Genomic DNA, 16728 nt, shown 5'->3' on the forward strand with positions numbered 1-16728 from the left:
TAGGGATGACATTGTTCTCCAGAAATTCACAAAAATGTTACCCCAAAAATCAGTTTTTCCCTCTTAAAAAAATATATCACCGTCTTTATGATGCTTATGGAATTTTGTGGAATGCCTAAGATAATGACTCTGAGCACAATTTAGGATTTATTACTATATACCGGTGCAGACAAACACAAGTTGATTTGTGACTCTTCATAAAAATAGCACTATTTATACACTTAGCCGCCTTCTGTGATTTAATGGTAGAGCCGCTCACCTCCTATGCAAAACCATACCATTATGACTGTGGCATCAATTCATTAATCAAAATGACAGAGGGTTTCATGATCAAACAAGAGAGGTTCTGGTACTTCTTATGACAGCAGTGCTTGTGATACAACCATACTGGATCCATTTGCAATTGAACTGGAAACCAGCTATTTTCTATACTCAACGGAATTCTGATTTATGATGTGCTTGAAATTACTGTGGATTTCTATTAAAGACAAACACTTGGCAGCAAGGTACCATACTTACCTGTAATTTAGTTATGTAACAGTAGTATCCTCCATAGACCCCACATCCTTTGGGGTTTTTTGTTTTTCAGATATGTGACTTTCAGAGCCAACTTGGCATTTTTTAAGAGTTTGGCCTTTTTCCTGCGGCCCTAAGCAAACCTCAAGCCATGAAGGAGCAGGGAATTTATACAGGCCTGCACAGACTCAATCAGCAGTTTCCTTTCCACTGACATCCACAGGAAGCCAGCACGTATGGAAAGATGGGGGCACGCAGACATCAACAATTACAGATAGGCCACTTTTCCCACATTTGGAAATGTACAGCTCAAGCTACCTATTTAGTTAGTGTCTTTAATGCATGGGAAACCTCTGCTAGCTGGCGGATTTTCTCTTTGAAGAGTTTATTCATTTATTCTATTACTTGGCATTGACAATGGTAAAGTAAAGCTGCAAGATGACAACAAAGGGCCAAAGAAAATGACGTTTTAGGTGAAGCTGTAATGTTCAAAGGTGATAAGAACATTTCAACTTGGTAAGCATACCATTTTAAAAATATGCTTTGTGCCTCAAATATTTTAGGTATACTCATAGACCCAGCCACTAAAATAAAGCTTGGAAGGATGACACACAAGCTCAGACAGACTTATACATCCACTTAACTAAGTTACACATTCTGAAGATGATATGATCTGCTCTAAAAAGAGGAAAATTTTTTTCCAAGCCTGCCACCCTCTCATTAATTCATTTTACTTGTGCATTTGAGGCCTGTTTATAGAGACTTACTTCTGACTCGGTCTTTAGAAACACGCTGCCTGATACCAAGTGTTCTGGCTGAAGACTGCTTACAGGAAAAAAATTACTGACTCAGAATCTATCTAGAAAAAGAAACTACAAATTTAGGGGACCAAGATACAAAGAGGTGACATACCCTTCCTCAATTGTAACAGAATTCATGATGATGCAGTTTGTTATCTTTACTTTGTCTTTTATGGTACACATGCTGCCGATGATGGAGTGTTTAATAGATGTCTTCTCCCCCACTTGCGTGGATGACCCAATGATGCTGTCCGATCCAACCTAGGGAAGAAGGGAAATTAGCAAAAGTACCTGGAGCTCTCTGATTTGTGTTCTCCGTAAACCTTTTCCAAACAGCATGTCTCAAGTACTTGTCAACAAAGTGTACCCTGCTCTACCCCTTAGGGATCCTTGGCAGGGGAGAGACCTAGAAATTTGGGACCCATCCCATAGGGAGACAGCTGGACAGTCTTCCCAATGTCCCTTAGCTTGGTAAAACTCCGTTAGCCAGACTGGCTCTACAGGTGTTACGCAGTAAGTTAAGCACAATAAGAATAGTCCTGCTGGTACTCACTGGTTTCACTAGGGTTTGCCCAGTGAGACCTGTGAAAAGGAGGCTTACAGCTGGTATTCAACTAAAATGCTTTGGCAAGAAACAGAGCTAAAATACTGACCCCTTTGGAGTTTGGTGTCCTTTGGGAGGCAAACTGCTCAACTACCATGAACTGCCATTAGGGAACAAGAGACTGCAGTATCTGACTTGGGAGAATAGATAGAATTTTTACCAAATATTTTTACCAAAAATTTTTCCCAAGACAGTGACTGAAAGCCAGGAATCCATGGGCGAGCCTATGAGGCGGCTCTGGGCTGTATCACCTACATTGTAATTCCACACTTCAGAACTCAGCTGCACTTCCAACAGTGGGAATGAATTAGCAAAGGGCGCACAGAATGTATTGAAAGAGCAGAGATGGGGAAAGGGAACACTTACCATGCCTCTGTCAGTGATCTGTGCAGACCCATGAACCAGCGGCTCTTCCAGACCCAGATTAAGCAATAGCTTGGGAACCTGGATGGAAAAACCCACATCACAAGGTAACATGACAGTGCTGTACACGCACGTTACATAAACAGCTCAAAGGTGGCTTTGGTTTCCATTGCACTAGTGCATCTACCATAAACATTTTAAAGGAAAATGTAGGTTGCTGCATTTTAAATCTGCAATCGATATGTGTGATTTATCATCTTCCCATTTTATAAAGGAGACAGGTACACTTTCACTGCAGTGCACTGCATGTCTCCTCTGAACTCGGCTTCCCACCTGTGGAGAAGCAGTGGATCAGCAGCAGCAGGCAGGCTGGCTCCAGCTGAACACAGTGAACGCATCCTGGTACATTACTACAATCTCCAGCATCTGCCATTTCAAATGCAGCTCAACATGTTTTACACCATTCAGTAATGTAAGAGAGGAAAGCAATATCAAATATAAACCAGTAAACTGGTATAAAAAGATGATGATGTTCAGGCCACTCAACAAGGTAGCATGCTGAGGTACAGGCAACAAAAAAGTATTTCAGATGTTTAAAGAGAAAGAAACTAAAGTAGATCAAGCGGCTATTCCAGATGGTAGAACGCTGCAGAAGAAAAGGCTCTTGACAGAGAGAAGGCAGGTGTTAGATAAGCAGACAAAGCAGCAATGGTAATAGAGAGAGACACAGCCCATGAGGTAGCCAAGAACAAATCCATGGGGAGCAATTCTGAACTGGCTCCTGAAAAGAAAGGGGAGCCAGCGTTGTAGAAGGATGGGCTATCACTCCATCATTCCTCCTTTTCTGGGTGAAAGAGCAGCCTGAGGCATTCTGCATCTCCTGGCGTCAGGCTGGGGCCAAGGTCACACACCACAGAAGAGGTGATGACAGCGCGGATGGGGATTTCAGGGGCAGTGGGAGTCTCGCAGCAATGCACGGACAGAGTGCTCTATGGAGTTAGTTGCAGTAGCGATGCAATGTATGATGCATCTTGGTAGGACAGAGCTGGCAGTCGAAGAAACATGGGAGATACAGAAGGCAGCAAAGTGATGCATGAGGGCTGAGGTCTGTGTCATGGCAAACTGTACGCCTGAGCGAGAGGCAGCACGTGCCGGGGCTGCTGTGGAGCTCCGCATATGCTGTTTGGCCAGGATGCGTGCACTGACTGTCCATCTGAGAGCTCAACTGGAGTCTCAGCACAGTGATGGTATAACTGGGTTTGCCTGAGGGGAGGAAGCGGCACTCATTGACTCTCTCTTTTCTCTACCCAGGCACCTATTTTTACAGAACTCTTAGGAAAGTTTATCTTTGAGATCTCTATTGCTCTGTTAAATTTGGCTCAGAGTTGCCAGCAATTTCCAAAGGAGCTGCCATACAGTACGATTGTGTAAAACGACTTCCTTAGAAAGCTGGGATAACAAGAGCTGATGGCTAGGGAGTGAACCTCAAGAAGCAGATCCCACAGATCTGAAGAAGTTGGGATCAGATCTGAAAAAAATATCTCAAGATCTCAAATGAGATGATACTTGCAGGAAATTGTTTGGATATTCATAATATGACCAGCCCTTTTCCCTTCCAGCATGCAAGGATGGGTAACTACTGCTCTTTTACATATGATAAGAATTTTCACAGTCGATGCTTCATTCAGATGAGTGAGCCGAGCTCAGATGAGCTCACACCTCTGAGCTATCATTTCAGGCTGACTGTTGTCCCCAGTTCAACATCTGTAGCTCTTTACATCTCCTTCCCACTAGACTTGTGCTTTCTTTGTTTTTTAAAAAAACATGAATAGATTACATCCTTTAGTCCGAAGTGCAGGCACAACAGAAAACCACCAGCTTACCAGAACACCACAAACTAGGCCAGTCCTCTGGGCTGAGGCTGGCTTCGTGAAGGGATGTTGTCCTCACCTGACATGTAGCTGGGCAGCCACAACAGATAGATCCAGGAGAGGAACACACACCAAAGCATACCTACAGCATAGATTGGAAAGATTCCTACTATCCAGTGTTGCTCTGTGGGAAGGGAAAGAAACGAGGAAAGGCTCTTGCCCTCCTCGGTGGAAAGGCGGTATGGTGAAATAAATAAAGGATTTTACTGGTCAGAGTAAAGCCCTTACTAGAATCAGTCAATAGTAGTGCAGCCTGAGGGGTGACCCAAAAAAGCTACCAGCTCAAGCATTTTGCTCTAAAAAGGAAGGTTAGATAGGGGGCAGGAGTCAGAGGGAGTGCCTGGGTCAAGGGAAGGTTTAAGATGTGTTTGGATTTAATTCATCTTACAAAGAAACTATTTCCTGCTATTGAAGATAACTCCCTCCCAAACCCACCTGCCCACACACAGGCTGCAGGCATCCAGAAACCCAGCTGGAAGTGAAATGATGTGAGTAAAGTGTTTCCTCACCAGAAGGGCAATGGGTTAGGATGCCATTCCTTCTCACGGCTACTGGACTGGACTGCTACTGCTCCGTCAGTCTGTCCTCTTGGACAGCAAAGTTATAGCTTTGCAGCTGGGCAATCAGAATCTGGTCTGTGAAGACCAAGATAAGAGCAAACAAGACACCAAAAGTCTTCCTTAGAGACCAAAAAAGCAGGTTAAAAAAAAGCCGATAAAATTAAATGTGTATCTTTTATGAGGATTAGCAAGAGAACCAAAATGCAGTGGCACTGAAAAAAGGAACTCCTTTCTCACAACCCCTCATTAAGCTCCATTTTATGTTTTACCTCCACATAGTTTCCTTAGAAATTCTACCATTCTGGAAAAGTTAAAAATTCAAAGAAAATCCTTTCCAACGTTGAAGGCCCCAATGTGATTTCAAAACACTAATTCTATGTACCACCCAGGAGCAAACACATTTCCTGAACTGACCAAAATGTAGAATATTTAGGTTAAAAAAAAAATCCAACACACACACAAAAAAAACAACACAAAAAAACCCACATGGAGTCTGACTGGCTCAACTCAATAACTTTTTACTGAAGTGGCTGCTGCCAAATGTACACGCACACTTCCCCTCACAAGCGGTGTTCTCCCTTAACCCTTTGGGCACACTTGTTCCTGATATTGCTGGGGAAAGTTTTACCTTTCTGACAGCAGTGCTGCCTCCCTCCTCTCTTCCTCATGTCCCTAACCGTAAAACAAATCACTTTATTTCTGTGCTCCTCTACAGGCACCAGGGAGAAAGAGCTCCAATGTGTAACTCACTCTGCATGCAGCAACTCTAGTTTGTGTAAATTCATCCATTCATTTTATTAAAAAGAAATCAACTCAATTTGAGAGCAAAGGCAAGTCAGCGACCACTTCCAGATTCCCAATACAACTTTATCGCTCTCCCAGCCCCACTTCCAGAAACCTTGTGTCTTTTCCTACTACATTCCCTATTGCTCTTTCAAAACTAGAGGAAACTGTCCGCTCCCGATAGCAACGAAGTTCATCACTAGCAGAGTGAAGTGCGAACTTGTACATTGTGTCAGCCAGTGCAGTAATAAAAAATAAATAAATATCATATTAAAAGCTTTTAATCATCAGCTCATTAGCTAATACGGCATTTCGCTAATCCTCCCCTGTGGTCTTTTATTTTATGAATTCTCAGTAGTGTGAAAGTGAAAGCTGCAACAGACCAATGTTTCACCTCTGTGTTTACCTGGAATGCCACTGTAGTGAAACCTGTTCATAAAATAATTCTTTCATAATGGAAAGCATTAGGCAATTTGAATGTATGGGGAGTTTAAGTCTTCCTGCCAATCATTAATAACCTTTGTCATTATCGCTTAGATAAACATCTGTTAGGAAGAGTCCAGTCAGAACTGATCTTGCCTTTGGGACATGGAGGACATTGACTAGATGAGCTATCAAAGCTACTTCCAGCCTTATTCTCCACGCTTCTTGGCTCTTTGGCTGCAGGTATTGCCACCCTCAAAAAACAGAAGAGTGTGTGGGGTGGGTTTTTTTTTTTTTTAGCTAAATCAAAGCTATAGAGTAAATTAGTGACAGAACTGTTTCCTGGCCTCATGTTCTATCCAGCAACCAGCAGGGTGATGTGCCTAGATAACATGGCACTGGTTCAATTCCCACACACTCCTCAGCTGTATCGGAGGGAGCCACTCCTGGAGGCTAAAATGTCCCATAAACTACTGCTGTATTCCCATGCGGCAGTTTGTATTTTTCTCACCTGTCGGTTAGCTTCAATATACAACCCAAGAGTATTCACTCGGTAGCACAGTCCCTCTTTCATTATATGGACGTAGCAGCGCACTTTTCCTTCGTGGAGAGTTTCATTCATATCTCCTCTATGATCATTCCAACAAGAGTTATCTGGAGCAGGTTTCAGCAAGCTATTATCTTCCTTTATGAAACTATAAATGTCTGGAGAACACACACATGCATGAAGTTAGACAGGATTTAATGAAATACTTTCTGAAGAGGAATACTATTAAAATAGTGTTGGTGAAGGGAAATCTTTGCCTCCCATCATCCGAATGGCTAGGTACTTAGCAATCATTAACAGATTTTATCACATGTAGTGAGTAAGTGCTTATTTTTATTCTGCAGGTGGGAATCAAGGGATCAGGACAGATGCAATATTTTGCCCAAGGTCACACAAGGAGACAGCGGAAATGCTAAAAATAAATTCCAAGATCCGAGATCCTGTCCAGTTCCCAGTGCAGGGTGGTTAAGGCTTAGTCTGTTGCCCTACGCAATTTTAGGAAGTCCCTCCTAAAATCACATTTTCAAAACTGCATTTACCTATACTGTATTCCAGAAGAAAAAACACAGAGCACCTAGCTGATTTGGTTTTGATTTACACCAAAATAACAGAGGAGAAAAGTATTTCTATAATGCACAATACTGTTTGAAAAAGAAATCTACTAGAATCTTTGTTATCATGAAGTATAAGAGAAAAAAAAAACAAATCCCCAAACTAGTGTTTCAGGCTAACTCTGTACTCTACCCAATAATTCAGCTCTAGCATATGGGCTTTAAAACCTTCATCAAATCTTTCATGCTTGTACTGACCTAGAGATGCTTGTTCTTTTTTCTTTTGGTCCTCCTCTTTGTTGTCTAGTCCTTGCTGCAATGACGTAGGAGAAGAGAACTGTTTCCTAACCAGATGTGGAATCAGTTCACTCCGGAGAGATGTGATGGTCCTGGGGAAGGAGATGCACACATCAAGTCCACAAATGCTAAAACTTACATGTCTTAATTTTCTTTGCATAACATTATCAGATATTTTGCACATTTTTCATGACAAAGAATCAAACCAGACATCTGGCATTAAGACAATGTCCACTAGTCACGTGTTTCTTTAATGCATTAAAATATAAAGGAAGATCCAATATAAGGAAAAAGCTTCACCTTCAGAACTAATTCCCCTATATTTTAACAGAGATGCCTAGAACTTAATATGGCATCACCCTCTAATTCATGCTTGTGTGCAGATGGAATGCAGAGCGTACCAACATTGTAATGACAACAACTAAATCCACTTTACGTGGTTTAAAAAATGGCATCAATTGACAGGAAAAGAGAGAATAAAGTGCCTTTAGAGGAGAAAACAAAGCAGCTCCTTTTCTTTGTGATAAAAACATGGAAATGCTCAAGGATGTATCAAGTATCAGACCCTTAAAAATATTTATGACACGGACATTAATGATGTCCTCCTGCTCATACGAAACATCAATAATATTTTTAAAGACTCAGTCCTTTAACCAAGAGAAATCAGCATATTTTAACAAGTTTCGGTCCCAAGAGTTCACACTCTTTGGGTGCCCTGATCCAAAATACATCAGTGAACAGAAAGCTTCCAAAGGCTTCAGCTGGCAACACACCCACCTTCCCTGCGTACAGATTGCAACTTTTATTATATTCATTCTAAGACACCAGTACTAGGAAGCAGAGAAATCACATGAGGGGTTTGTGATAAAGCAGGGAATTGAACCCAAGCCACCTATGCCTTAAACAAGGACCCTGATTCACTAGATTATCTTTCCTCTTGCATTGATTTATACATCACAATGAATCAAGAAAAACCTCTCCCCAATAGACAAATATCAATGTAGAAAACCTACTGTACAATGGGATTATAACCCTGGTAACTCCGTTTTAACTATTAGAAGATAATTTTATTTTTCAATAAAGTATTTGGAAAAAACACCCAAATCAATAGTTTTTACAGTTGGAGTGCATGAAACGCAGTCTTAAAAGAGCTTTATTGTTGTTGTTTCATTATTTTAACAATATGCATTTAGTTACTGAATTGGGGATTATTTAAAGTAGTGCTTGGGAAAATCATGCGGAAAATGAACTCAAACTTGGCATGTATAAGAGGAAGTGCTAAACTTCAGAGGAAGGATTGGGAGAACTACACAGAGAGCTTGGCTAGAGGAATTCAACAAATGATAACCCACAAAGAAAGAGAAATTATTTAAAATGGAAGACAGCGAAACTAGGAACTAACTATAGGTTAAATTAAAAAAGGAAAGTACTAGAAATAGAATCCTGAAAGTGATTTTGGTTGGCAAAATCTCTAGCAAAGGGAGATCTTAAACAGTTCAAACTAAGAAACGTGCAGCTCATAACCCGTCCAGGCCCCTGCTCAGGTCAGTGATAGTGAAGCAGATCTAAGGACCAAAACAGTCTCTCCTGTTTCTAACTCTGATGGGAAGATTCAGATGTGATTGTCAGTTCAGCCCTACGAACAAACATAGTGTTTTTCTTTTTCTTGGCAAACTTCTCCTTCAGTCCTCAGCTGCAGGTTGTGTCACATCCTCCGTCCTGCGGTGGGATGATCTAACCCATCCCAGATCCGAAATTCTGCTTTTATTTTTTATTACAGACAAGGAAAAGCTCTAGTCTTCAGTCTCTCCTCCTTCTTGAAAACAAGATTACAATCACCTTCAGATAGCTGTATTTCAGGAACTAATGAAGCAAAACACTTCATTCTTTAATCACCAAATTTCTCCCTGCTAACCACTTACAGGCGTGCTCTGCCACGGCCGCCCTGGCCCCGCGCTCCGACACACGTGTGGCTGTGCAGATGGGCAGTTTACTAGCTTACAATGTTTGCCTGCAGCTGTGCCATTCAGCAATGATTTCCTGCTTGGGTTTTATACTTCATCCAAAACCGACAATCCTGTGTTTCCCTCAGAGGCTGGCCATGGCATTTATAAGATATATTACCTATAAAATATCCAAGTATTTGGCAGTCTTAAATAGTCTGATGCAGAAGACAACACAACACGGTAGGAAATGAAAGCAGTGGAAAGGGGGAAAGACAAAGTTTTGCCTGGTTTTTGATGGTTTATTCTTTCTTGGCCAAACTCCTGAAGCTTTCCTGTGATTCTCTGAAGCGCTAGCCACATTCCTTCAGCAAAGGTGGAGTAAATCTCCGGGTCATCCATAAGATGTGGCTCAGAAACACACCCTTCTACTGCAAAAGGCAAAACAGGAAGGTTTGCATTTGCTTGCAGAATTTATATGCAACATTAAAGGAATATGCCTTTGGAAAGTATTAAAAAAAATATGCAGTAAGGCCCTCAGTGACAAAAATTTGGGAATTTTTTGCGACAGATCTTGCAAATGTGGATATATGAAGTGATAGCGTGAGAATATTATCTGCCTGTCAACAGTGGGGGAAACCAAACATCTGGCTGGGACTAGGAAAGGAATTTAAATCAAAGGAGGGATAGGACTGAGGACCCTTCATCAAGAGAGGAAGGAAAAAAAAAAGGAGGAATTTGGAAGAACCAACTAGATTCAGAAGAAAACAAACCAAAAAAGGTTTCCAGTATAATGTGTTGAAAATTATTACAATAAAATCCTGAACTACACGTGCCTATATTAAGAAGAAATAAGTGTAAGACTATATACACTGAAGAAAACAGTCTTTTTTACCCTTTTCAGGTTTTAAAACTTGGCACCACCCTAGTTTCTAGGCTTGTTATTTTCTTTAGCACCAAGAAGTAAGAATGAAATACCTGTAATCAACATAAAGAGAAATCTACTATGAGCAGGAGAAAGAAAGTGGGAAGGTGGGCGGAAGGAGAGGAGGGCTCACAAAATTTTGGCAGAAATTCAGTTCTAAGCCAAGTCAGAGTAACCACGCTCTGACACCTCGCAGGAAAATGTGGATGGTACAGAAGATAAAAAGGAACCTGCTTTTGAGAAACACTTGCCAAAATAAACATGCTTTCATAAATTCCAGCTCAAGTGACGAGCCCTTTTCATGATCTTTCATTCCCCAAAATTTGATTTTTGAAATGATATCAGTCTGTTTTCACCTCAACACAAAGTAGTAGGTTTTCAATTAAACAGCCAAAGATTGAGGGTGCCGCTAAATTGCTGCTTGTATAGGAATGGGGAACTAACCCCTGGAGCACCTTATGTGGCTTTAGTCCCATGAGAACAACAGGAGATGGCAGCAATTTTGAAAGGGGTCGATTCTGATCACATTTTAAGCGTACAAAAATTAGAATGATATCTGGGATGGAATCCTCCATTCACACAACAGGTCACAACAAAGGGAGATGTTGGCAATAGACAGTGCACACGCAGGGGAAATGAAGACAACAGAGCAGTTGAAATTCGTGGTGCACGTGCAAGAAACAACTGGGAATTCAAGAGAAGATAAAAGAAAAAAAAAAGAGAAAAAAAAGAAACACCCTGGAAAATATATTAAATGTGTCTATTATCTCAGAGCACACATCAGTCATTTGCAGTCAGCTCTCCAGACTGTAGACTCAGACCTAGGCTTTATAAACCGAGGATATTCAAAGTTAATTTTATTTAAAACCTAAAACGTTAAGATACAAAAATGGATACTTCATCAAACAACTGTAACTTTACCAAGTACTATCACCACCAGAGACAAATCAGTACCATGGCTTTAGAATTCCTTTATCCCCAGACCCTGTGCACTACGACGTCTTCCCAGTGTTCCTGGGATTTTTGCATAACAGCAAGGGCAAGAGAAGGTTTGTGCTAAATTAAAAATTTTCACTTGTGAAGAACATTAGGTCAAAATACCTTAGATCTTTAAGTTTCATATTTAAACACAGCTATGCAGAAGTTTTCAGTTTTAACCACAAATGAAATTAAAACAGTCTGTGATATGGCAGAATTAAGTTTGTATCTATGTATGTTATATTATGTTGTATTATATTACATTACATACATTACAGCCCACAGAGGGCCAACTTTTACTTGTTGCTGAAATGCAACTGCCTCTGGGATGAAGGGAAGCTTATTGAAACTTTAGTAAGAAATGACGAACAATGGAGCCAAGTGAAACACGAGAAGAGTTTTGGGGAAAAAACAAATTTTGACCACCTAAACTTAAAAAAAATATATATATTTCACAATTACGCTTCAATAAGCTGTGATTCCTGCTCTTAGACATATGTATTGCTGGAGACTCTGTCCTTCATGTAACACAGAAAATAACGGTTCTGACCAATACTGTTAAAGAGAAAATGTCATTACATATTTTATAATAATAGAAGAGTCTATTTAAGTCTAAGTTTAGGTGACCTTGCAAAAGTCTAGGTACCAGGAGGTGCCGTTTGGCTCGACCCACAGCAGGAACGGGAGCATCCACAGCTTTTATTTCCTGCAGCCAGTTCTCACCAGCTTCAGAGACCCTGAACACAACTGTCAGTTCCATTTACCGGCTGTCATTCATTTTCATTTTCCATGTTTAATGTTAAACACCATAAAACAGTATTAATGAGTATTAGCATTTTAATATCCTCCCTGTTTTATTAATCTGTGATGAAGCATGAAATCTACTGTTGCTGTCAGCACCCACCTGTGAAATCTGCTGTTACTCTCCACGGGCTCGTTGCAGGGGGTCTCCCTTGCTATCATTATTAGCACAATCAGCTACATCTACAGGTGCAGATACTATTTGTAATTCCCCACTACAAATAAGCAGATTATTAGCCCTTTTAAACCTATTTTGGCTTTTTTTTTTTCTTTTCTTTTTAACAGGCTAATATTAGCTCTTGTACGACTATGCAGGCATACAGCATGTTGGGTTCTGATCTTAGCTCCATGGCCTTCAACAGAGATTCTTCAGATCACATCAAAAGGAGAATGTGAGGCTGTATTTCAGACTGGTGCTCATAATTAATGTTAGAAATGTATACATAAATACAACTAAACAAATCCTAAGGCACTTACAGTTTTGGCCAAAAAGGAGTTGCATGTTTATGCAGAACAATAAAGATGTAAGAAAAAGGGAGGGAGAAAGAAAAAAAAAAAAAGGGTGTGTTGGAAGAAAGAGAAAAGTTAATTCTGAACCCTGTAGGTACATAGTTCATGGTTCTCATCGCTTAAAGGATAAAGCCAAATAACATTTAAAAATTCCATGTAAGCTGGGAGCTCTCTTGTTGAATCTCAACGTTATTTTCTCCTGATCCTTTGATGGAGATTAAAAATTTCCATGTGAATACAAAGAAAGAAACAACAGTTACTCTGAGATTTTTTCCCCAAGCATTTAATGCTCCAAACTAGAGCAGCCAGCCACCATTCCCATCTCCTCCCCCCTCCTTAAAGAAAAAAAAAGTCAACTCACTTTGAAGAAAAGACAAAACAGGGTCAGGGCAAGGGGGATTAGGGAAATGATATTTATATCATGGACCAAATTAAAATGTCAATGCAAGAGGCAGGCAAACAGCCCTTGCCACATATATACACCAGGCATGTTTCCTCAAGGAAACAGGAAAGAGATTTGAAAAGAGTTAATGCAGTCCTGAGTTAATACCACCTGCCTCAGACTCAACACCACTTAAAAGACAGTGTTTGGGTCCATTTCCCACAATGCGGTTTTAACAAGCACAATGGAAAAAGCAATTACAGGCCTTTTCCCCTTCTTCTCACCGATTCACTGCTAAAAATACTGGAATTTCTGAGACATGCTAAGAATGTGGAGAAAGCAGACAAGGACTACGTACAAAAGGAAAAAGTATCAAATGATAAATTTATAGGGTGTGCCACATCCCTGCAGAAGGCTAATTCTGCCCTTATATCTTGCAATAATCTTTTTGCCTTTGATTGGTGTCCCCAAGACTAATTATAATAAAGGAAAACTCTAAAGTAACCAGGCAAGCCAATAAACTACCAGGCAATTACTTGTGCCTATTTCAGTAACGTGCAACACCAATCACAGCATCAAACAGATGTTATTTTCTGCTACATTCTATTTGTCCTGTTCTACTTTCAGAATTTCTATAACAAAAAGAGTAAATATATTTCTCATCCCCCCCCCCGTCTCATATTAACTACTTATTTGTCAGTGTCTCTTATTATTTTTGGAGCTAAAAGCCTACGGAAAAGGCAAGGAAACTTTGAGAAATGTTCTACTAAAAGGTAATTCCACATGACTGCATTTGTGCTTCATTTGTCTTTCCATACTATTTTCTAACCAAAACCTTCAAGTCTGACAGCAACCTACTCCCAACGTCCATAAGAGCATGCGTGACAATATTTCCAAAACCATCGCACAGCAAGACGGTGTAACTGCACAGCTCTGCTTTGCAGGCTCAAGTTTATGGACGGCTTCCCAAAACTGCAGAATCACCACCGAAACCCCCGCATTGTGGATGATGGAGGGAAAGCAGAAGACGACACACAAGTGATGGTCATAGACACCATAAAGCAGAGAGGATACAGATCAAAGTATGGAAGGGATGGTATGGATGCAAACCACATAAAAAGCTCTTCTCAAGTTCCACCAAATCTGGATGCACTTAAAGGAGCAGAGATCTAACTTCCACTTCTGCCAAAAAACCCTTTGGGAAACAAGGCAGCTTTCTGAAAAACTGACCACAGAAATTAAAACTCCTCAATTACATACTCCAATCCTTTCAAAGCGTGTGCGCACTCAGCTCGGGTCACCTAAGTAACCTTAACTCTGCCCACTCGCCAAACAGCCAGGAACGCCCCACAGCTCCCGACTAATACAGCTTTTGCATGGGAATGCCAGCAAGTTTAGACATTTTTAGAACTTCTCTCTGACCAAAAGTCTCTGAGACTGTCAGAGGCCACCCAGGGTGTTTGGCAGGTTGTGTATGCCGCTGAGGAATGGATCTCATTCATTCCCAGACAGCATCCCATTCTTCTAAAACAAGCGCACCTGCACCAAATGCGATTCCTTGCCAGAACTCATCTTTCCCCATTCTCTCCCACCTCCGCCTTTGCAGCCATCTGTGTCTGAGTTACCAGCTTTCTCCCAAATACCTTTGAAATTAGGCTCCTTTTCTGAAAAGTGCACTGAACAGAGGCATTCTGATAATACGCCTAAACAAACACATGCATATGATGCATTTGATAAAGTTGACGTGTATCCATAAAGCTGATGAAGTATGTAAACTTAGAGTGCATAAGTATATATTTAGATAGAGTCAAATGCTTCAGACTCGTCTGTACAAAACATGTAAGTGTCAAAAAATGTAGACACGGCTGTAGCTTCACATGGGTAAGCTCTTTCACCCCACTCCACTGAGGCTGCATTAAAGGCATAGACGTCCACATCGCTTTGCTCTGTTTCTCCATGCAGATACTGTGTTTGGTGGTCTGCAATCAAATGGACCCACTCTCGGTTTGACCTAACAACATGCCTATTCTTTCAGCAGTCTGGAAGATAAACTGGAAGCTCTGGTCTGTAATTCAGTCCTGCTTCCACCTGTCTAAGTCCCATTCCTACACCCTTCTCCCCAGCAATCATTCTACCTTAATTAGTTCCTATCCTCACTATTGATTGCTAATCCTTGCTTCACCCCTCCCAGGAGGACAATTCTCTTTACTGTGGCATTTGCAACATGATCTTCTGTCCTGTGATAAGACTTGACTTTTTTTTTTTGGTCACTTTATCCTTTCCTGAAGAACTTTAAGATAAAGCTTTTTGGACAATGAATCCCACCTCCTCTTCTTCACAAGCCTACTTTTACTCATAATGTTTTTTCCAGGTGGTATTCATACGGAAAAGTTTGGTATAAAATGCTGTGTATGCTATAGTTCATCTCTGCATCTTTGATTTAGGAAAACGCCACTTGTCCTCCCAAGTCAGGTCTTTGACTTCTTCAAAACTGGTAACTTAACTAGACAGCACTCAGCACTTCCCATAGACTGTCCCGTGGCTGTATAAAATGTTATACTCCCTTTTTTTATTTTTTTCACTTTATTTTAACTAAAGAAAGTTGTAGTTGCTCCACTTTGATTCAAGACTGTGTTGCAAGATCAGCCTTTATCTCATACTCTAGCTACTTATCACATTCAAAATGGAACTTAGAATACTGTTATTGATTGATCGATGATTCAGTGACTTAATGAAGATATCTCTTTGCTACTCTATTCAGGCATGTGTGCCCTATCATCATTAGTAACGTTCATTCTCCCTTCTATATGCAGGAAGTTAAAAGTCTCCCGTCATAAGTCAATGCAATAATAAAGTCAGGAACAGTGTTATAGATATCTTTAATATTGCTCATGGTTCATTTGACTGGCTAAAGCACAATGAAATTTGACATTGAACTAACACCTAGAATACAAAAACAATGAGAAGTGGAGTAGTAGGGAAACAATCACTATTTTCTCTCCTTTCCAAAAATTCAACTCATGAGTAAAAGGGGACTCAACGTTTCAGAAGGATCAGTCAGTGACTGAGGTGGTGTGGCAGAAAAGAGATTTAGAAGCAAACTGAAGAGGGGAAGAAAGGAAAACATTATGTTAAAAATTTTTGGAAGTTGTAGAATCAGATCGTCTCAATAGAAAATAAAGGAGAATCACGTTTCCCACTGCAAGAGAAACATACCATAATACCACATATAAGGACTGTATCATCACAGGGAGATGTCCAGCAAGGTAAGATAACAATTTCACCCCAAGTATTATCTTACTGTAGAAGATAATACTGTGTAGAAGAAAATGTACTGCACTGATGAAAGAATGCTTAGGGTGATGCTGTCCAAGTGGCAATGATTTAAGGAAAAAAGAAAAGAAAAAAGTGCATATAGATGGATAAAAGAATCATCATTCCTCCTTGGTTCAAAATCCACATCTTGTATGAAGACAGAAGTCCATTTGACTGAAGGCTACCCAAGGAAACTGCAACTTGCATGAAGCAGTGGAAAAAATAGTTAACAATTTTTAATGTTTATTATCAGATCAGAGCAAGCCCAGCTGAGGCCACCAAGAGGGCCAGGAGCACATGACGCAGGAGGAGAAGCCGGGGGAGCTGGGTTTGTTCAGCCTGTAGAAGAGAAAGCTGCAGGGGGATCTGATTACAGTTTTCCACTAACACCAGTGAAGCGATATAGAAGACAGCCAGACTTTTCCAAGGGGTGCACAGTAAAAGGGCAAGAGGCAATGGACGCAAGCTGCAACAAGGGAAATTCCAGTTGGGACATAAA

At 40.6% G+C, this 16728-nt stretch overlaps 1 protein-coding gene across 1 annotated transcript in view; it reads right to left on the reverse strand.

Moving 5' to 3' along the window:
- EIF2B3 (eukaryotic translation initiation factor 2B subunit gamma) overlaps window positions 1-16728 on the reverse strand; it is a 102977-nt gene that overhangs the window by 24870 nt on the left and 61379 nt on the right. The window contains exons 7-10 of the mRNA XM_074597732.1: window positions 7337-7467; window positions 6492-6685; window positions 2287-2364; window positions 1429-1577 (exon numbers count right to left, since the gene is read on the reverse strand). Coding sequence (XP_074453833.1) covers window positions 1429-1577; window positions 2287-2364; window positions 6492-6685; window positions 7337-7467 — 552 coding nt within the window. The remainder of the gene's footprint in view (window positions 1-1428; window positions 1578-2286; window positions 2365-6491; window positions 6686-7336; window positions 7468-16728) is intronic.

Source organism: Larus michahellis, chromosome 8, assembly GCF_964199755.1.
Source record: "Larus michahellis chromosome 8, bLarMic1.1, whole genome shotgun sequence".
NCBI lineage: Eukaryota > Metazoa > Chordata > Aves > Charadriiformes > Laridae > Larus > Larus michahellis.